The sequence below is a fragment of the Harpegnathos saltator genome, unplaced genomic scaffold (genome assembly GCF_003227715.2).
Source record: "Harpegnathos saltator strain DR-91 unplaced genomic scaffold, Hsal_v8.6 scaffold694, whole genome shotgun sequence".
In the NCBI taxonomy this organism is placed as follows: Eukaryota; Metazoa; Arthropoda; class Insecta; order Hymenoptera; family Formicidae; genus Harpegnathos; species Harpegnathos saltator.
This window is the reverse complement of record NW_020230531.1, coordinates 2,533,580-2,556,992: the sequence shown is the minus strand read 5'-3', so window position 1 is coordinate 2,556,992 and position 23,413 is coordinate 2,533,580. Positions and strand designations below refer to the sequence as shown.

General features: G+C 39.8%; 1 protein-coding gene across 3 annotated transcripts in view; it reads right to left on the bottom strand.

Annotated features, from left to right (window-relative positions):
• The window catches only part of LOC105185628 (glutamate receptor ionotropic, kainate 2), a 153,053-nt gene that overhangs the window by 62,148 nt on the left and 67,492 nt on the right, over window positions 1-23,413 (bottom strand). For all 3 annotated transcript variants that reach the window (XM_019842491.2, XM_025305341.1, XM_019842497.2), the window contains exon 3: window positions 7,355-7,516. In XM_019842491.2, coding sequence (XP_019698050.1) covers window positions 7,355-7,516 — 162 coding nt within the window. The remainder of the gene's footprint in view (window positions 1-7,354; window positions 7,517-23,413) is intronic.

Here is a 23,413-nt window from a genome sequence, read left to right as displayed (position 1 = left end):
ATATAACGATATATGTGCGTTTGTATTTATTTCTGATTTATACCTCTAATTTTGTTGAAAAATTATTGAACGAAACCAGTTTATTCCTGTTTTTATTTTTTTTACGGGAAATATAACAGCAGGTTACGCCTTACTGCAATTGCCTTAACAATCGATTAACTCTCACATGTTTCGCTTCTCCGCCAGTAATATGTCGTAGTACCTCGTAATCCTTACTAGACGCATTCAGAAATTCATAGAGGATTTTCTCGACTCGACTGTTTCGCAGTGAATTCAATTTCCTACCGAGGCTTTGTTTCGTTCCTCATACCGGAGAGAGCTGATGTAACAGTGTGAGAAATAAAGAATCCTACGTATAAGTAACAATTTTCTGAGGGATAAACTTTACAGAACGAACTCTTGTGTTCTCTCAAAGCTTTTACAAGATGCAGTTCGTGATATTTTAATGAAGACCTTCTCCCTCTCATTTCATACAGGACTGACTGTGTGAGAGCTTTTCACTTTAACGATGGCGCTTGCGGCTATTCTTTTTTACACAGTTACAAAAACAAGCGCAGTATGAAGGAAACAATACGAACATGTCTGTTCAAGACATGGCGCTCCTTTAGCCGTTGAAATGATCAAGGCGGAATAACGTCACTTCGTGCCTTTCGCTTCAGAGAGCAAATCCGATCTCTCCGAGTTCTCCAATCCATCTAAAAATTTCCGCGCGAACAAATTCGCGGACCGTGGACACATTTGGTGAAGATAACGCGACAGCGCGATTACTTTTAGCGGAATGCATCGCGGCGTATTAGCGGACCGCGCGCGCGCGCGCGAGAAAGTCAGCCGAGTTCGCGCCCACGCAACATTAAACTCGCGCCCGCTCAACGCCTGCCGGAGATCTCGCGGGAGGGAAAATGTGTACAAGCATCCATGCGACGACGGCACATGGAAGATTTATCGCAAGGGTGGTGAGTCAGTGCGAAAGAAAAGTTGAAAAAGTTGCGCCTCCGTTCGACTCGGTTCGAGCCCGCGCGGCCGAAAGGGACGCGACGGCGAGGATCGCCGGGATGCGAGCGGAACAATCTCTTCAGCCGTGGCTCGTATCGTTTCAAACGTACCGTGAAAAGAAGAAGCGCGTAGGCTCGCACGCGTTACGCACAGAGGCATTCCGCTGAGTATATTTATGAGCCACCGTTAAGTATTTCCCTCTGCTTGGGGGAGAGACCCTAAGAGGCTGTAAACGACCGCACGAAATTCGCGGATGCTCTGCTCAATGGAATAGCGAAAAAATATTGAAGTGGTGATATCGGGGACATGTGTGAGAATCGAGGGTGTGTGTGTATGTGTGGACATCATTAATTCAATATATCGCAATAATCAGAGATGAAAGAAACGAATCTTTTTCTTCTACGTAGGCCTTGATGTATATGAAGTTCTTTTTCAAGTTCCGCTCAAAGTCAAATTTCGCGGTAATATCATTGCACGAGGGAGCTCATCATTCTCATAATCTCTTTTATCATGCCGATTTACTGGGCTCAGAATATCTGCCGTGTTTCAAAGAGAAATTGTTATATTCTGGCTGGATGGTTGCATGATTTAAAGCTCCGGTGTTATCGTTGTGCGTTGTATTCACGAGTCCCGCGCCAAGACCAGCGGTTCTTCGGCTTTGTAATACACGGAGCAGGAATACGGCAAGTTAAATGTAGCTTCATTATTCGTCGGTCGGCCATGCTCCTCCACCGACCGATTATTTCGACGTACTGAATTTTTTGCTTGAATCGCGTGGCAACACGCGTGATTCTCTAATGCGCGAATGGTAATGCGATAACAGGGCGTCATAAGCTTGCGCAATAAAGCCTGAGAACCGTCGGTATAGAGTAGACATTTCGGATTTCCACGACGATGGGGAATTTTGTAAGAAAACACATTCCGAAGAGACATGTCGCGATTTCATAACCGGTTGGGCGACATTTATCTTTCGCGTCCTCGATCGCGCGCGCGCGATCCCGCGGCAAGAAACATTGTTATGGTTTCGGCTCTTGGAGTCGATCCGGTTTCGTGTTATTTTACATAAATCTGAAGCTACACTCTGTCGCGTGCGACGTTCTCGCGCTGTAATTCACGCTATACCGGCCGCGCTAACTGAATTGCTTTCGCCAGGCTTCCTGCCAACTTTTAAGCTTGCATGTCAAAGGCGCTCCACTGACAGGAAATTCCCGTCGGCCCCTAACCGGTTTTCTAATCGCATCACGGATTAGAGATTAAGTTAATTAATAGGCTGGTTTCATAGGCGATATTACGTCACCATTTTAAACGAATTCCTCGATATTCGTGTCTCATATTTTTCAAATCGTGTATCCTTCAAGTTCTTCAAATGTTACCCACGAGTACAGGCCTTTGCATTCGACGTGTGCCCGCACTGTTCTTCCAAATGCATCATTGATAGGGATAAAGGCAAACAAACATACTGCATAAATATTGCTGCGGATTATTGAGAATTTATGCTCGGCGCATGTTTATTTATTCTAAAGATAAATCGGTTACAATCGATTTGTTAGCTCGCGTATCGGATGTTTACATGTGTCCGGTGATATTTGTTGTTACATATGTTCTTGGCAATATCGACCAACATTTGAGCCACCGATGACCGATGCAAAAGTTTGAAATGGTCCAAATGGTAACTGCAGGGAAAATATTTACTTTCATATTTCCGAGCTTTATCACGAAAGAGAGTACTTTTAATTTCCAAATGTCGGTTTCGCGGACGTTTTCACTTGGGAAGATCCATATTTATATTCCGTGATACACAGTTCGATGAATGAGCAATGCGAAGCAATCATTTAAAAAGGAGCCCGATTTTTTAAAGCGGATATGGCGCGACTGAAACATGCCGGTGTATCAATTACAAACTATATGGTATATGAGGTTATATAGGGTATCTCTTCTAATCAATCGCACTTTCTGTTCATGAGGAACAGCGTACGCGAGTGAACGGAAGAAGAAAATCGTGATTGAAAAATCATGCCGAGAATCAAGAGGCACTGTAGTGCCTCGCGCCAAGTTCAAACGCAACGAAGTTGCGCCTGAATGACGCGAGGCATACCGTGCCTATATATATTATTACACGAAACTGCGAGTTGAAACGAGATGAGATATTCATATCTCAACAATGGCTAAACCAATCGAGGTTTTTTCAGTGCTGATCGATTCGGCCTTAAAAAATAGGGAGAAAAGTGTCCTTGTGTTTCTTGTGTACGTTGTCTCTAAATGTAGATATTTTAAAATAAAGTCCAAATCACGGAAAATTTCGATTCAGTAAGAAAGTAAGAAACCGCAGAGGAGAGAGGATTTGTGCATCTCACTTTTCCGACACCAGAGACGTTACAAGCGCGCTGAAGAAGCAGCGAGTGCGAGTGAGCAAGCAATAGAGAGTAAAAGAGAGAAGAATATTGCTAGAATACAGGAGTAGAAATGTACGAGAAAGAGAAAGAGAGAGAGAGAGCGAGAGAGAGAGAAGCCAAGGCTTTTTGCATTAAATATCTTTTATTGCATTGTTATAATAACTAATTTATTATAATAACAAGTAAAATAACCATAAAACTCAATGTTCTAGTGAATAATGAAGACACTGTTTTTGAAGTATCGGACTGTGTATCATTGGGAGTTTTCGATACATTTATCTTCAGATTGCAAATCGCTCTCATTTGCAGAGTTGATGTTGAGTAGAGTTTTTCAATTGATGCTATTGTTTTATTATATCATTTTTTTGTAGAACGGTTTTGTAGAGTTTTATTTATAGTATTCAATAGAAGAATTTATTGTTAGAGATATAAGTTTTACTTGTACAAACTTACTTGTACAAAATTACTTGTATAACGAAAATAATAAATTATATTGCCCAAAGATACACGCTCAGGTGCGGTACGATGCACAGTACTAAAAGCGTAAACATTGCCGTTTGTATCATTTCTTTTGTAAAGTAGTGTTGTAGAGTTTTATTATAGTTATAAATTTTACTTGTAAAATTTTATGTTACATATATAACTTGACAAAACAATAATTTGAAATTTCTAAAAATGTTGCGCGTGTACTTGGCGCCTCTTTTTACCTTTTTGTTTAAAAAGGTAAGTTTTATACAACGTTACGGGCTCTCTGAGACCCGCGTCCCGGCGGGATAAGGTCGCACGACTTTGAAAACAACATAAGTACGCAACGTTCATAAGTACGCAATTGCCTCGACCGTTTCCATTATTGTTTACGCCGCGGTGACGGACGGATCGGCGGATCACCGTGCGTAATAATTTCCGAATTTTCACGTTCGATCACAGTGTACGCGCGCGTGTAACGTGTAATATTCGTGCGTGTGTGTATGCGTATGTGTGTGCGTGACGATCCGGAGCATCTTGAGCAATAGCAGTGTTTCATGGTCTTTAAAGGTAAACTTTTATTGGTTAACTTGGTTAAGTTGAAGAAGCTAATTTGTAGTCTCGAGTCTTCGTACTCTTGATGCGAGGCGCATTTGTCGCTGTAATACTAATGAGGAAACTCGTTTTTTGTTACAGATCTGCTGGAGTTTGCAGCCACGCGATAGCTGCGGTTATCGGAACGCAGTTTCGACGGACGCCGATGCCGCACCGGAGGATCCGGTTCGGGCCGAGCAGAGTCGGCTTGAAGGTGAGATTTACCGATCGTTTGTACATTTCTTCTTGATTTATTGCGATCGAAAACCGAGCGATTGGAATAATAAAAGCGGTTGAATTACAATGGCAAAGGGTCAATGTTTGTATCTGCGCGCGCGCGCTTCCGCGAATTGAACTCAACCTAATCTAACTTTTAACCTAACGGTTTAACTAACGAAACTATATTTTTTGTTACAGATCCGCAGCAGAACGCGGCTGACTCTGGCTACTGTGTATCGGTGAGTCAGAAAAGAAAAGACATTTTTATGGTGATGGGTGTTTGCGATATCTCGCGAAAATCAATGCGATTTAATTATACTTTTTTCACACGTTGCTCGAAATAATCAGGAGATCGTGTCTTTCAATGACCGTATTACACAACAGAATCTTTAAGATATAATATATATTTCTCTCTTTTATATTTACTCTGAATCATTAGAAGATACAGATATAAGTGCTTTAGTTTGTTATTATATTGAAATCAAGATATGAAATGATTTGCTGCGATTCAATCAATATAACTCCTGCTTCGAGCAGCGTGTAATGTTAAAACTTGATCAGAATTGCGTCATCACATGTGAAATTCACCACTATTTATCTTATTTGACTTGATAAATTTTATGTCTGTCGAATTCATCAATTTTTCACGCGTGTCAGTGGCGATAATATTTCATTTGAAATGACCGGTAAATTCGGTACGCGCGTTTATTTACATTACAATTTAGTCCTTACGAAACAAGACGTGCGTTTCTTTCGAATCACCGTTTGCGAAACAAAACATTTTCGTTTTTTCTCTCATGTCTAAACATCGTAATTTTCATTCGCGATTGATTCTACGTGCATCGTGTCTCACGTATACATTCTCGGAACATTCTCTTGCAATTTATCGTGTTTACTTCTTTTTGGGATAAAAATATCATTTCTCGAATACGATCATATACGCGCTTCTTTGTCTCGCCATTTTTTTCCTTAAATTCGAAACATCGAAATTAATGAAAGAGAAAAGATAAACAAAGAGAAAGAAAAAGCGACAAAATATTGTGAAAAAAGAAACTTATCCTGAATGCTGAGGAGACTGGACATTGGACGGATGCAGAGACACGGGAATCAACGAAAGTCGGTGAGTGCTGCAGATCAAACGCTCAGAAAGCGTTATGTTTTATAATGCATGCTTATATATAAATCGCATTGGTTTTTGGCCAGAGATAATAAAAAATAGTGTGCGATATTTGAATCAGACGGGAAATTTTGAAGCTTGCTACTCAATCATTTCGACAAGTCGACGTCATAAAACTGTTTAGACGTCGGTACTGATAATTACGTTATATCTTGTCTATAATAAAAATTGAACAATGCGCACACGTAAACATGAGAAAGCTTTAATATCGGGGAACTGTTACACACTTGCAAAATAAAGGACGCTGCACTAATTAGTTTCAAGTTGGCTACGTTATCAGTCACTGTCACTGCCTCGTAAATGTTATATTGCGTTATATCTCGTAAACGTGAGTTACAAACAACGATTTAACATTGTAACAAATAACTCTATGTTGTCGTAAATGATCATTATTACCGCGTTTTTCGTTAATCTTTACTCAATTATTCGAAGATAACCGCAACCATGCGAAGAATACTAAAAGTATTATGTGTAAAATACCAAGAAATTCTATCTCCAGTCAAATTAAGTTGTTCTGTGTATATCCAAAATGCAAATATTCAACTAATATATTCAACTAATATCATTCGAGTAGGCTTAAAAACATTCTATTTTTTTTTCTAAATACATATATATATGTTTAAATTAGTTGTTATCTTAAATATAACAAGGGGAAGCATAAAACGTTTTTAAAATATTTTGTAAAAAATCTGGAGATTTTTCACATTATTTCAAAGATATATATGAATAGTTTACATATCGTCAGATAAACGATTTTAATCTCATGGACTTTTAAATATATTGAACGATCGCGCCGCTTAGAAATTGATGCAGGATTTGGAGATATCGTAATCGGTTCAACGGTTTAGTTGATTCAGCAGTACGAAGATCAGGCTATGCGCATACGCATGAATGCTTCCGGGTTTTTGCTTGAAACATAGGGATATGAAAGAAGTTTTCGAAATTGAAAGCCAAACGCGTCCGCGTGATATATTTTTCGCGAATTGAAATCTATAAATCTCTTTGATTGTGTATAATAGAATTTGTGGCTCTTAATCCACATACATGTATAACGTGATTATTTTTATTACTAGTAAATTTTAAATCTACTGTAATAATTACATAGAAATTATATAAAACGAAAGAGAAAGAAAGAGACGACAACAACTTATCGATAAATATCGTCATTCGCGATGATACGGGATATTGAAGTATACAGATAAGCTGTCGGTTTTGTTACTTACTACAACTACTTACTTGCTTCAAACAACCACTTTGAAGACCAGTTAATTCTTGTCAGAAAAAACGAATTCACTTTATTGTGAAATATTGAGATATTTCTGAGATATAAATTATAAAATTTTAATTCAGTTGTAGCGACATGAATTATAATTGGTAAAATAAATATAACCGGTAGTCGCTTGTACAAGTGAGACTTAATTCTTTCTAAATAAGATTCTTAATTATTTCTCTCTCTTTCTCTCTCTCCCCCTCTTTCTGTCTCTCTTTCTCTCTTCACTAATTGTTTTCCTACCTTTCTTGGATGTGTGAAACGAATCGTCTTTAGGCACATATTGGATGTCATAAACCAATGTCGTGTTCGCTAAAAGAGTCTTATCCTTGTTGATCTTGTAAATGGCGTATTTAAACGCTAACTCTGACGGGCTATCCTTTTGATCCTCGGTAAAGATCGCTCCTGAAACAATTTAAATAAATATTCTTTTTAAACGTTAAAATCTTGTTATCCCATATTCGGTGCTCGTGTTACAATGTTACGGTATCATGAATTATTAATGCTAGGCACCGTCCATATGCTGATAAACGCTTTGAAAGATTTTATTTTTAAAATCGTTACATTAATAATCTGCATTATCGGATATTGTATCCGTTTTAAAACGAGAACGTGAACAGGAAAATATTATAATTGTAACTATCGCTATCGAATTCATAACCCTTAAGGAAAAAATGAGAATTGTAGGGGAAATTGAAAAAATTGAAATGGAAGTATAAAATAAGACAACAAAGAATTTCGAGGAATTAGCCGTGAAACTTATTAAATTTGTATGACCAAACTTCAGTAGCAAACATGTAATAAAAAAAAGCTGCTGATCTAGAATTAATTAAAATCATGCTAGTCGTTATTTTGCAACGAAATGCATTTTATTTTTAGACTTTCAAGTCAACACAAACCTTCACTCGTTCATTAATTATTCACCATGTTGCCGACAATGGTGTAAGTATGGAATTTTATCTGGGGAAATAACGTTATATACTTGAATAGCGAACCGAGTTCTCGGGGGAAGCACGTCCATACCAGAACCGGGATGAAGTTGATAACGCGGCCGAATCCGAAAAGAAAATTCCGACGCTGCTAAAAGAAACTAAATTCATTGAAAGTTATAACTGAGTTCGTGAACTTGCAATAACGACCTCGTCCGTATCTGTCGTACATATCTACATATATATACAATGGTAAGGTACCGCGATTCTCCCTTAAATTTAATTAATGACTTCACCACAGCGTAGCTCACTTCGAACGCGAGTTTTAATTAAAGTCGAATAATTACCGCGGCCAAAACCATGCTCGTGATATCAAGAAGTACTTCGTGAGAAACGTAAATTAAACGTCGACATGGCGTAAAAAATAAGCAACATTTATTGGAAGGCTACGTTCAAATAATAATGCAAATAGATTAAGTCAACTAAGAGTAACTAGCACAATTATGCCTTGTTAAATTTCATCATAAGGGTTAAATCTATATAGTTAATATTTTATTTCTCGTCGATCTTAATGTATTTTCTCAAACAGAGATCTATTATAACCATTATTATTCGATCATGCGTCCAATTCTCGAGAGAGAAAATAAGTTCACGTCAGTGAGAAAAGGAAAAATATTTGCAATCGCAATTATTACCCGGCTAACGATTCATTATCGGGTAAATCATGCTTGTTTTTTATTTCTTCAAAAATCGTTTCACAGCAAGAATCGTAGCAATTAGTATCAAATGTGCAACAAATGTAACATTTAAATGCTTTTTTGCTCGTGTTGATATATCGGCTCGAACTCGAGAGTTTGCTTACTGAAAATCAACGTTTTCAAAATGTAAAAAACAAAATGCAACCGTACGCAACCGTTGATTGTGTACTAATTCGTTTCTCTCTCTTTCTCTCTCTCTCTCTCTCTCTCTCTCTCTCTCTCTCTGTCACTCTATCTCTTTCTTTATAGCCGATTGCTAGAGAATTTTAAAAACAGAACCCTCACATTTGAAAGCAGCTTAAAAGAAAGCATTTTGTCGGTTTGCGCTATGCGGGAATATGATTTGCCGATTCACCGTTTTCTTCATTCAGGAGCGTTTTTATATCTACAATAATTAACTTTACTCAACGAAGATTTCCTTCTTTCACGGGTCTGTTTCACGGGTCTGGCAAATGAAACATTCCTCAAATGATACATTTTTCTACATCATCCCCTAAGCTTTATTACGACTAATCCATCTCGAAGTAATCCGACCGTTAATCTCTTGAAGCGGTCTTCGTTCGGTGACTTCAATTTTCCGGTTCTATCTCGCAGCAGGTGGCTGCAGCGGGCTTTGAGATTTTATGCGAACGGTTATTTCTTTCATAGAAAGGAGCATGTTTTTCTTCTTCTTTTACTATAGAAGTCGGTTAATTATACTGAGTTGAGAGAACAGTTTCTTTTACGAACGCGGCATTTTATTCTTTGAAAGAAAATTTACAAAAATGTTAAACGCTACCGCATCATCTCTCTTATTTGTGTGATAACATAGTATATAGTTTCTTACATAATATTTGTTTGAAATATTACACGACAGTATAAGAATACTGAGTTCCTCATCATAATCCGTTCATAGACGCGCAAATTTATCTTCGTCACACTCGGAATTCTCGAGGCAAAGAGATTCATTCGGCACCGAATCAATCTCCGTCACTCACCCACGAGAAATTAGGCGAAGCCAATTAATAATTTTTAACCGATGCCGTCGCAAAAGTCGTCTCAATAATATGCAGATCGCAAATTTATGCTTCACGAACATTTACTCTTTATTGTCAAATCGTTAAAATGTCGCATCGATTGTAATATTCACCAATTTACGGATCCACAAGATTTTCCAATGTACGGTTTACTTTTTACGGGTACGTGAGTATAATTTACATGTAATATTCACATTGCTTAATACATTTTCCTTTATTTGTGATACCGAGGTTTAAATTGAGCAATTACTGATATTATCATTTCACCAACATTTGACAGAAGTTTACAATGTACTTAGCACATGGCAATACAATGGACATAAATGCAGCTGTATCCGGGCTCATTCGCGTTACAGCATTTCTGCATGCTCCACGACGAAACTATATTGTCCTCTCGGGTATCGCGAAATGGACTTCCGTATTTTGGTGCTCGCGCCGTTACCGTTAGAACGATCACCGCGGATGGCTCCCTTGAAACCATCTTTCGCATCTTCCTGTATCGGCCAGATATTTTTCTCATGTGTGTCGTGTACCAGTCGCTGCTAAAGCTTGCATTAAGATCGGTTTGGAAGAAGTAGCAACGGTTGCGGAGTACCGAGTATATCGGGATCCTTACGAGTCGATAAAAATGTCAGCGATAGAGATTTCTCTGGAATTCAATGCGTGCATATCGGAGATATGCATCATTCGTATTCGATTCTTCTCGAGTCTAGATATTTTTCAGTGAGCGCGGGCGAAATGCTGCAAAGAATGTTTCTTCATCTCTTTAAGAAACCTACGATAATATTTGTCATATTTATCCTCCGTCGGTTTTACTCAAAGACTTGTCAACTCATTGTCTCATTGTCAAAATCAGATGCCGATTATTATTTAGATAACATCTTATTGTTTTGAAAAATCACTTCAGAATAATGATAAATTAACTTGCGCAAATTCGACACGATCGTTGCGATTTAGAATCTATCCGGTAACACGTGAAACAAGTACAACTTCTAATTACAAGTGCAGTCAAGTGATACTGTAAATAAAAGTACCTTATATATTGTTTGTGCGCTAGTCGTATCTTTAAACTTTTGCACTAGAAATTCATTCGCAATATTGTATACTTGAAGACTTTCACACCAGCTTCAGCGTGAAATTTTTCCTCGGAGACATATAAGCGTTAACTTTTATTGAAATGGAACACCGCGACTTAAGGGAAGTCGAGGAAGACTTGAATACCACACGTTTTCATTTCGATGCTCATTGAGAGAACGACGAGTCCTCGGGGAAAGCAGACGCTGCAAATTAATAGGCTTTGTATCTTCCACTCGCAAAAGAGCAAAAATGCAACGATGGTTACGGGGATAGGCTTCTAAGCGAACAAGGCTAAGATAATACACGAGGAAAATTTCATGGGATGTTTTTCTTTATTATTTCCTCGTGCACGCCTTCGCGATAACCATACGATCGTAGCAATTCTACGGTGAGTAATAAAGGCGCCTACGTATTGATTCACCAACTGGCCAACGTGTTTACAAGGCTTCGTGAACGCAGATACAGTTCACCGTTACATTAAATGGAGCTCGTAATGGTACATGTGCTGAAGTATCGAAAGAGAAACTTTCTGTTTTTTTCTATCGTAAAATATAAACCGGGTATATTTTACATGAAATCTGATTTTTTAACAACCACCGAATCCATAAATAGATAAAAGTAGTTTGTTACCGAATAATCGAACAATGTGGGGAAAATTGTACAATGTGGGAGACACGTTTGTAAGTTCAACCAACAATGGGGGGAGGGGAATAAGATTCTCGTACTGTTTATAAAATACAACACAAACATCGACGCGCATTACAAAGTGCTGAAGTGCGTCGCGTATCAGCCAACATTGTTCTTGTGTCTTTGAGGTAACGAATTGCCCTATCGCATTTCCTCTTACCGTTCGTGCAACGCTGGCGGTGGTTTGAATAAATTCTGTATATCTACTAATAAATTTGCCTGCAATATTTCATGAGAACGCGGTATATTGAATAAATTACCGGAAAAACTGACAGAAAGCATCGAGATTGGTTGGTTTCTCGATATCATGCAAAATCCATTCGGATAGATATTACCGGTATGTTGATTATTCTTGTCAGTTAATATTGAACGAAGATTGTTTATGCACGGTCGCACATTGCGATCGATGTTTCGTTTAATGCATCGCCAAACAATAATTTATTACCTCAAAAACGCGCACGCCTCATTCGATTAAGATTTTAATACTCTTTATTAAATTCTGCGGCATTTTAGAATATTCATTATTTGCTACCGGCGCGACCCAAACATTGCTCATTCACAGCGAACATCAATTCAACATAATTAAGATAATAATTAAGCAAAAATTTACTAAGGCGACGGGAATTTTGTTTGTCGCATTTGTTTCGCTTTGAAAATACTCATGACGCCCAAAGAGCAATATATTTGTTAAATATGTATTTATTTCATAAACGACCAAGATATACATTTTTCCATAGCAAATAACAATGTTTTGTTCGTTTCTGTTTCATTTTCGCAGGCTTCGTCTATTTGTGTAACCCAAACAGAGTAATTAATGAAATGGCTTTCTCGAATTTTTATCCTCCTCGGAGCCTTAGTAAACAGCCTTTCTTTGTTGCTTGATACGACCTAGGTTGTATTCGGGTTTTGGCTCGGTAGCAAGATGTTCATTTGCCTGGATGAGTATAAAGAAGATACGACAAGGCAGAAGATGCGCTGAAAACCGCGAGAGCCATTTCCCAGACGGTCGACGATAGATTTGACGAAGTACCGGGTAGCTTACAGTTGTGTGAATTGTTGCGGATAGAGCAAGACTCGCGATGAACTTGGGCGGGTTGCCGCTGTTGATGCATATGTAATTAATCACACAAGCTGTCACAAACGTCCTGGAAATTTCTATGAACCGTGAGCTGGGATTAACATAATTAATTAATTTTATACCGATGTCCGCAATAGTTAGCAACGACTCCGTAACGTATCCAATGAGCACTGTCTCGTTGATATTGCACAGTTTAACGCAACGATTCCGATGCTCAAGAACCACTTAGCGAAGTGACGCTCAATTCATCGTGATATGATGAGGAAAATCGCCATTTCTCGCGTTCCTTTGTGACGCTTTCCGCTCGCTGTTCGTCTTAATTATCGTGGCGTATAGACGAATGAAATAAATAAAGCGAGAATTCGAAGAAGTCGAGCGAGCGTCGTTTTGTCTCGCTCGTTGCTAAAGAATCATCCCTCTTTGTCTCGCTTCGTTATTATCGTTTACGCGTGGCCAAAGTTCCCGCTTCTCCGGCCGGGTTTGTCGGAACTTGATAACGCAGCCTCATTCATCGGTAGTTTAGTCTACGCTGCAACATTATCTTTCGTTACTGCTGCTCATTGATCCGACACGGCAAACTTCGTAAACTCCGAATAGCTGTCTGCACCCACGTCGATCAGGAGAATCGGTAGGGTGTTAGCGTTCGGGGGTGATCTCGCCTCCTCCTTCCCCCACTTTTGGCGGAACGGTGACGATGGTTCGAAGCCAGTTCTAAGCGGTGATACGCGTCGCTCGGTTACGTAGTCGAGTACTTGATTAAATTTGTTTGCTCAACATCTCTCTCTCTCTCTCTCTCTCTCTCTCTCTCTTTCTGTACATTCCCTCCGTGGAGCAGAATGCACGGAAGTGATTATTAAAACAAGCGACGCGTTGATTCTGCAGCAACAACGACATGCCGGGTGTACGGTCATTCGCGCGCTCTTGGATTATTTTTCTGCACAAGAAGAACGTGTGGATTTCGTATAAAGTTTACACAAGAGTTAGTACAATGATGTTTTGTGCGATAAAAATATTTATGGAACATATGATATGTATAAAAAAAAATGTATCTCGTAATGATGAAATAATACATTATATATAATGAGATATTATATATAAAAAACTGTACAAGGTGTATCTGAACTTTACCGACTTTACAGAATAGGGTAGAGTTCATTTTGTATCATCTATGTCGAAAAATAATTAAAGTCTCTTAATAAACATATGTCCGCAAAATTACGTAGTTTTTGAGATACGGCTTTCGGAAGATGATAACAATAAAAGAAAATGTGTAGTGGTAAACGGGATAAGTATGCTAATACAATATACTTTTTATCTGTTTTTGAAGATAATATTTCTTTTAAAAATTTATTTTGATAATTATAATAATAATTTTAATAATTTCTGAATATTAACCAAAGAATTATTTATTTTAACGTTGATATATCGTTACCGTTTGTCGTAAATGAAATTGAAAAAATATACTATTTTCCCTTGACATCATGGATATTTATATTTTCCAGTGGCTTGCAGATATGGCAGAAATTTTGAACAATTTTTGTAAGAGTATGTATCTAATTACTTATTTGTGTAAAATATGATTTAATGAATATAAATATACTTTTTTTTTTTTAACTAAGATTGCGGCTATATCTCAAAAACTGTTTGAGAATATACATTTACTAAGATCTCTTATTCTTTTATATGGAATTTATTCTGTAAGTTTGTCAGTATAGTTCAAGTACACACCTGTGCATTCATACTTAGCACTACGAATGAAAGATGTAAGCATATTATAAATAGTTCAACGGTTCCTTCATTGCCCCTCTGTATTTTGTTCTTCGTGGTAGTTCCTTTTATAGAGATATTTCTGAGAAAAACTTTCATAAAAGCCACAACAGATCATGCATATTCTCTTTTTGCAATCGCAAAGATGGCGAGATATGCATCAGTACGCCAGAGTTATCTCGCAATACGATTAATAGAGTAGAGAACACAAAACGGTTGGCGTATTTTAAACGCTATTTATCAACTTCGCCGCTTCCTCCGCTCAGTGAAGCCATTCAGTGCCACTCGGAGTCTTACGCACATAAGCACGAAAGCTTTTCTGCCCGAACCACCCTTCATTCGTAGCTTTTCTCGAGACGGCGAGAAATCTCGGGGGTGTCTGTAACGAATAATGCCTACAGATTCATCTTTACAGGAAAGTAACTCCGCGCGAAACAGGTACGCTCGAGATTTCTCAAACAGGGCCACTGAAACGTGAACGCACGAGAAAAAAGATTTCCTAACTGTTTCACGGCTAAAACTGATTGTACTCATCTCTTTGTTGAAGTAAAGTATTACGTCTCTTTCTTTTAGAACTGAAATATCAGAGACGAAATAAATTATAGAGAAAACCTCGAACCAGAAAAAACACAGTGCACGTTAATAAGAGAAATTGTATTATAATTCATATGAATATATATATATATATATATAGATAATTACTTATACTCCTGAAAAGAGAGTTAAAGGACTGTTTGTTGTGTTATTGTGTACTTATTGATAATTATATTGTATAATTATATTGATAATTATACAGTTGATTATATCCGTTTGTACATGTAACGATTTTAACGAAGATGTGCTTTTTTATTACGCTGATAACATAATATCACCGATCGGACGAATCAATATTAAATTACGCAACGACACCTACGAGTGTAAGAAATACCTTTCATTTTATTATACCTTTGTGAGATAAAACAGAATATTTTTGTAAAATAAAAGTCAAGGGAAAGACATCGCTAGATTATTTTTAGGCGATTCTGAATTATTCTATAATATTTCCATAATTTTACTTCGATATCAATCGATAAACACGTTTGAAACTCTTCAATTTCAATTTTTCGTTTTAACTATCATGGTTTATCGAAGTTTAATGGAGCAAAAATGGGATGGAAAAATTGTCTTGTTACTAATCGTAACCTTGCAAGTTGAAAGTGTATGAAACGTCCTTGGGCGATCCGTCACTGCTCGGAGCAGCTCCGAAATGCATTTATCAATGTTCAGTCGCCGGAGATGAAGCCCAGCGAGGATTTTCTCCTCGCAGTTCCGGCAACCGTATGCTTTTGACCGAACACATAATCGCAATTGACTTTGAATGATTCCGATGTTAGAACGCACAGATTTATTATTGGCATTCGTTTTTGCCACAAAGTGTTATTGACACAAAAGTAATTACTTCGTCCTGGATGTGATCTCGTCTGAGAGATATTTGATATCACATAATTCAACCTTAAACTCTGAATCTTCTATCTAACGTTATTAATAAAAATACGAATTATATTTCTATATCTTATTTTCTATGTCTTATTATTATTATATTTCTATATCTTGGACAACGTGAAAGATCTAATCGATTACTTTATATTTCAAGAGCCATTCGTCATATGGAAAGCGTCTTGATGCGTTTCTGCTAAGTGCGGAAATATAGAAATAATTGTACAAGATCCTAGATTGCCGATCATCGCGTCGAACAAATCACGTTTGTGTTTTTGTCTCGGTTATTTAGCTCGATAAAGAATGGCCCGGTTAAATATCGCCGCTGCTCAGCGAGACAATGCCTTGAGTATCGAAAATTGGGCACGGAGTATCCATGAAAATAATTCTCCTGGAGCCTTGTATACCGAAGACCCTTGAATTATCGCAGTCCCGTCGTAGCGCCAGGGGAAATACGAGCCACAACCGGAACCGATAATGCGCGTCCGGTATAAACGCGAAGCAGATACCCGCGTCGTTTCGTATCGGCTGATAGCCGTCCACGTATGCGGATTTATCGGTAGATCGACGGGTTATTGTTCGACGGATTAACAACTTATTACGCTGTCACGTAGCGTACAATATGAGAGGGACGGAGAGAGAAAGAGAGAGAGAGAGAGTGTGTGTGTGTGTGTATGAGAGAGAGAGAGAGAGAGAGAGAGGGGAAAGAGGGAGAGGGAAACCGTCTCGTAAAGTCCTGTCGTCGACTCTATCGGTTATCGTTAATGCAATTTAGACTCGATTTAGACGATGCAATCATAAATGAGCCTCGCGATCTCAAATCAAATCCCCACATTTGATATACTTTTGTGCTATATTGAAGTTTCATGAATCCGCCAATCCAATCTCAGAGCCCAATCTGGGATCGCTGCGAGATATCTGAGGCGGGTTTTGTCACAGTTTCCTTATTTGTATCGTACGGATTTGCATACCTACGTATTGGGAACGTAGGCACGGAATATAATAGACTTCAATACGTCATATATTCTTCCATGATATACATTGAGCGAAGCACCACAAATAACAGGTAACGAATTGAGATATTGGGTTTTTTTCCCGCATTTTATTGTACGCTCTCTTTATAACGTTTTTATATTATTAATATAAGATGATGAAAGAAAGTGGATATTTTATGTTTTCTGTGTCTTTTTCTCATGACATTTCTAGAGTAGATATATATATATCGCTGATATATCGGGTCTATATGTACATTTCTACTTGTTAAAAACAATGACGAATTAAGTAAGCAAATGTCTACTCAAATGAATCGATAACAATTCACAAGTCAATAGCGACAGTCGACATAAAAAGAAAAAGAGCAATTAGAACGAAAGCAGTCACGTTGAGTGCCGCGCAATTGCAGCGAGACTCCAGCAGGGCAATGAAATTCGGCGATAATTGTAGGAAACGCGCTAATTTGCGTGCGCGCGCCGTCGAGATTAGTAACACGCGCCGGAAAATTGTCATATCTCGCGTGACTAATGAGCGACTAAGTAGCTCAAGATGATCGCGCACGCGAAACTAACCTCAGAGAACGCGCGAAGGCAGAACGAAGTGCAACGGCATAGCGATAAGAAGTTCCTCCGCGCGAAACTTGTTAGTCCGTTTTCTCGGCGAGTGGCACAATCGCGATTCCCGGTCATTGCGCGAATTATCGCGCCGCCGTGGTGCCGTGCTCCGACGAGGTTAATTATTCGTATTTATTACGTATTTACTACGGTTTATTAACGTTTCCGTGCGATAACGCCGTCTCGTTTGGCCGGGCCAACTTGTGATCCAGTGGACTTTCGGGCGAGTGGGGGGCGACTTTTATCCTGGTGGGAGCCTGACAAGGGCACAGGGAAAAGGAAACGCGTTATAGATGATCGGATTAACTAAATCGGATTAATTAATCAAGTATGACGAATTAAATGAGCCAATGAAATATAGCCAATGAAAGGAGCGAACGAATACGTGTATTGCGAAATGCATTTATTTATGCATACCGCAACTTTGGTGATTGAAAGTCGAGCTGAACGTTGAAGTAATCAACGGAAATTGACGTGGCCAATTCGACGAGTTAACAAGAAGCTCGAGTTTGCGCGTCGCGCAACGGTATACGCGTTACAAGGGTAGAATGAGGATTCTAATTTGTCGGTAATTGCAACGAGAGATCGAAGAAACGAGATAAGAGCGCATTACGCGCGCACGCGCTCGCGAGATGGTGCGCGACACGACTCGAGTTTGGAAGAACTTAATCCGACCCTTAATCCAGATTTAATCCGGAATCCTTTATTAGCAACACGTGCAAACTGACGATGAGATCTCATCCTTCGGTCGTTACGCGCAAAGAGATAATACGGAACGGTGATTAGCATTCGCTTAGTGAATGTAAGAACGTCATTTTCAGCTGCAATTAACGTTCCGCAAGTTCGCGGAGCCAGTCCGCATTCTCATACAGACGCTGACAAATTAATACATTTTCTTAAGTTTTCAATAGCGAGAATCTCTCGGGATCGAGGTGGAAAAAGTCGCAAGAACTTCCTGCCCCCTTTGTCCTCCGGACGCGCGGCAGAGATTCTCAGAAAGGCAACTTCAATAATTGCGACCCTAACTTATCATTGTCTTTAATTCGACTGTCTTTCCCTTCAGCTTCCTCCGACTCTTCCGACGATCCGCAGCCGAGATTTTGTCCGCGAAACTTTCTGGTTCTTTGATTACGCCCTCTCTCTCTCTCTCTCTCTCTCTCTCTCTCTCTCTCTCTCTCTCTCTCTCTCTCTCTCTCTCTCTCTCTCTCTCTCTCTCTCTCTCTCTCTCTGTCTCCTTTCACCTTTCATGTTTTTGCGCGCGTGCAACTCGCGTGCCAGCGGCAAAGTGTTTTGAAATAGAATTCAACGCTTCTTCATGGGGATATAATTATTTGTTTGTCCGCAGAGTCGCGTCGTCGTTACAGCGCTGTAACGCTGTGACAGTTACCGCACGTACGGACGAAGTTATATTACACTTCGCGCGGATCTCGTTAATCTCCCGCGCCTAGGATTGAAACAGCGAAGGAAGCATTTCGCCTACGATCGTAATTAAAACTTCAATTTCGTCGCGTTCAAACTAGCTCGCTCCGCGAAATTATTTCCAGGCTTTTAATTAGCTCGTGTGTATACTCTCTCCCGTTTTTTTTATTTTCTTTTTCTTTTGCGAGACGCCTCGTACGGTTTTAACACAACCCCGTTCCTTGATTCCGTGATAACACCAAAGCGGCCGGGCGTCGTCAGAAGGCCGCGCCATTGTCATTTTCGCTGTAAAATAAAATGTCTGCGAGGTAGCATATTAAACGACCGCGCGCGGGTGAACGGCCGTGTGATATCCGTCTTAAGCGGCGCTCGGGACGACACTTTTGCCGTTTGCTTCATCGACATTTCGCAGTCGCTTCCGGGCGGCGATGCCCGATAAAAATGTCCATTTGGAAGCTTACGGGAGCGCAGCACCGTCCGACATTTGTGTCGAATAAGAACTGCCGATGATGTATGTGCCGCTTAAGCAGCCGTACGTATCGGCTTCACGTACGGACGCGAGAGAGCGCATGTACTATGCACCGAAAGTGCCGGCGCCGCAATATTGGCGCAGCGGTTACGCGAGAAGGCGGTCAGCGCGGCGCGCATCCGAGATTTATTCGCGAAATTGCGAATTTGGTTCCGCGAGGATGCACCGCGGATAATAGTGCATGTATCACAGCTGCTCCAACTTTTACAGCGTCATACGTTTATCTTTATGGCGGCACGTGTCCCGCCCACGTCCGTTGTGTGTTCCTATTTCATGCCGCGCGCGACTTCCATCGAGTCGACGACGCAACTGACGTGCGATGATCTAATATCCGAAGGCGGGCGCGGTGATTCGCTGAATTTTCACGGACCGATCGCGGCTAAAGAAGAATGAAAAAAAAAAGAGGAAAATAACTGACAAGAAAATCCGCAGCGTGCGGTGCAACGTGCAACCGGCCGTTAGCTTCGTGTTGCGCGCGTAAATGATTTTGAACAAAACTATGTCGACGCCATCTCGGCGTCGAATTTTCGATTCGAGCGTCGAGCGGGAACAAAGCGGTTACAAGCGCGCGCGCGCCCGCGCGTGTACCGCGTCACATTTTGGCGCCGGAACGAATGTACATTTCGACGATTCGGTTCGACGAGGCTCGATAATAATAATGGTCATTCTTATCGCGCGCTTATCGTATCTGCAAACCGCACAGTTAGTATTTGCGTGAGTATTTAGCCGGGCAAGTACACCAGCTTTGTGCCGCCACCCATGCTTTTAGTTATATTCTCTCTCTCTCTCTCTCTCTCTCTCTCTCCTCGTCCCCCCCCTCCCCTTTCTATGGCTCGTTTCTACCTAAACGCTCCATTATGAGAACGTCGGTCGTTCCGGCTCGCCGTCACGTCCCTGCTTTCTCCGTACGTATGCTAAAGGCACGCGGGCGTATGCTTTTCCGTTTCTTCGACCTGTCGCGGAAAGACGGTCGCCCGTTTGCTCGTGGAAAATGACATAATTATCGCTATAACTCGGCGCAGTTCGCGCGGCTTAATTCCCCTCATATTCCTATCGCGTGTATGACCGGATTTATCTCAAGGGATCTCAAGTTGGCGGGATTCGCCATTTTCCTCGGGTTTCCTTCCTCTCACGAATGTAAATCGTCCTCGTGTCTCTGACAGAAAGTGGTTTTCTTTTTTCGGACGAGAAAGAGACGATTCGGAGAACGATGTTCCTGTGCTTAATGCTGTGTTAAATTCTTTCTTACGTTGAAGGATCTCGCGCAGAATTTCGTTGCGATGAAATTTTACAGAATATCGCTCACGTGCCTCCTCTCATGATATTTTATAAATACTTACCACGTATGTGTGTGTATGCCCTTTATATATGAATCGATAAGGTTAACGAACTTCCGCCCTTTCCTTTTCACATTCGCGCGCGCGGTGTAAGGCTATAAAAAACTCAATGGTTACTTCGGCATCCAAACATGAATGGAAAGGAATTGTGCCGGTGATTATCGGTAATCGAAAATTGATATTCAGAAAATATCGGACGTATAAAACGGTAAAATGCCTCTATCAGCCTCTTTTAGCTTTCCAATACGAGCGAATAAATATGGTCTTTAATTGAATCTTCAGCCATCGTATTATTATTATGTTATAAGTCACGCAGTTTCAAGATGCATTTTTGTGTTTTCTAAGATTAGGAAAAAGACTAACTCCAACCGTGAATATATATAGGACAGTTTATAAAAAGTTCTACAAATAACTCTCTACAAGTGTATTGTTAGAATTAGCGGTCAAATTCTGTCTTAATATTTTTCAGTCTTTCTCTTTATGTAATACCTTACCTTTATATATAAGATGTACAAGATGAAAAATGAAATTTCGCGTGAAACTACATTTCGGGTTGCTACGGAAGCACTCCTCTCTTTTGTAAATGGAGCAACAGAAATTGTTACGCTTATGATAAAAATACATAAACTCGAGCGATGGTTTATCATCACTCTTTATGCATTATCATCCTCTCGCATCACCCTTCGGCGTCGCTCTTCCCTTCGTTATTACCCTCCCATGTCACTCTACCATATTGCAGCATATACATAGGCGCATGTACATACCGATGCCTCCGACCACGCGCGTTTTCCTTCGCTTCGAGGGCAAAAGTCTTTGAGCACTTGCGCAGCCTTTGGTTTTTGCGACCACTCTTCGGGATGTTGATAGATGTGCATTGATATGGATCGGCCGCCACGCTATAAAGCAACCGCGATCGGGACAAAGAGGTATACGCGATACATGCATTGCGGCGCAGCACAGAATAAGACAAAGGTTCGGCTGTGTGCTGTGTGTACGTACATAAAATACATTTTATCCGCTTTCATCATACCCCGCCACTCTTTTGGGATTCATACCTGCATTCCCCATCGGATTTCCCCGATATTCCCTTCCGCATTCGTAACGGCAAGAAACTCAAATTTCCGTTTACCTTCTCTTGCCACGTTTCGGATCCTTTGCATTTGAGAAATCCCTTTCGTGCTCCACGTGCGTGCCTTTCATATCTGACACATGCCACGGGGAGGCACGTATTTTCAACGCGCATCTACCTGATGTTGGATTATTACGAAAGTTCAGCATGAAGTTTCCAATAAGAAGCCACAAATTTAAAAGCTACGAGAAAATCCGAGAACGTAATATTGCAGAAGCTCAAATAAATTTGAGAAGGTCTGAAAGGGCGAGGAAACCCGAAATTACGGTACTTAGAAAAAGTTCATGAACTCGAGATTCTGAAAATGTAATCATTAACGCGAAGGTTAAAAAGATCTCCGCGATTTCAGGAAATGAATGAGGATCTCACTACCGAAGTTTGCTACCTGTTCCACCTCGAACTTATTGGAGAGCATCGAACCACGAATGACGTGGGTGCTGAGAAACGAACGGAAGTAATCATGCTAAAATAAAAGCAATCTGTCTGAATATATCATTAGGTGGAAAGAGCAATGTCGTAATTATAGATTAGCGAAGTCACGTAATAGTCGAGAACATGCTCACTTCTGTTTACGCGCAGAAATATATATTTCATAACTTCTCTCTTTGTCCTGTCTGTTGGCGCTGAGAGGAACGACGAAGTTTTGTGGCGCTATATACTCTCGAGCTCCTGATGAGAAATTTACGATACTCACCTCCTAGCATGAGTCGAGATATTTATGCAGCATTTTCGGCTGTGATATAACAACGTTGAAAATTTCAACGGGATGAAAGCGCGCGGAACGGAGAATGCTAAAGTTTTGCATAAATTTTATAAACGATGAAATGGACATTTCACGAAGTGAAATTTTCACCCATCGTGTCTATTTTCATGATCAAAACAGCTTCGTCCATTATTATATGTCTCTGATTATAATTAGAAAATCACATAATCTAACTGGCATATTGATACGTAATTACACTAGTCTAGTAATTAAGATACTTTATCGTTTCTACGCAATTAACTCACGCGGTACAAAGGACGGCGTGTGTATTTGTGCATCCGTATACGTGCGATAACATTTTTCTTATTTTATTTACCTTATTTCAAGTAAGATAATTGAGCGCACATGATTTAGACCTATGTCGGTGTCACGTAGATAATTACTCTTACAACTTTTCATTATACCCAATTTTTATTAGACCAGATTCGTTTCTGCTTACAACTTATTTTTAAGACAAGATAACATTAGGAAAACAAGAAGACACTAATTCGTTCATTACTATGGAGCTTGAAGAAGGTTTAACCTATTGTCTGTAGATTAATGATCACACTCGGTCGAGAACATTGAGGTCTAAAACGCTCAATGAGGAACAAGAAACGGAATGAAAGGCACATACAGTGTTTTACAGATTAAATGGTTTTTTTCCAAAATATTGTAGAGTCATTTTCTGTGATTAGATATGAGAAATATAAATTTTCGTGTTATTTAACGAGAAATGCAAAATTACGGA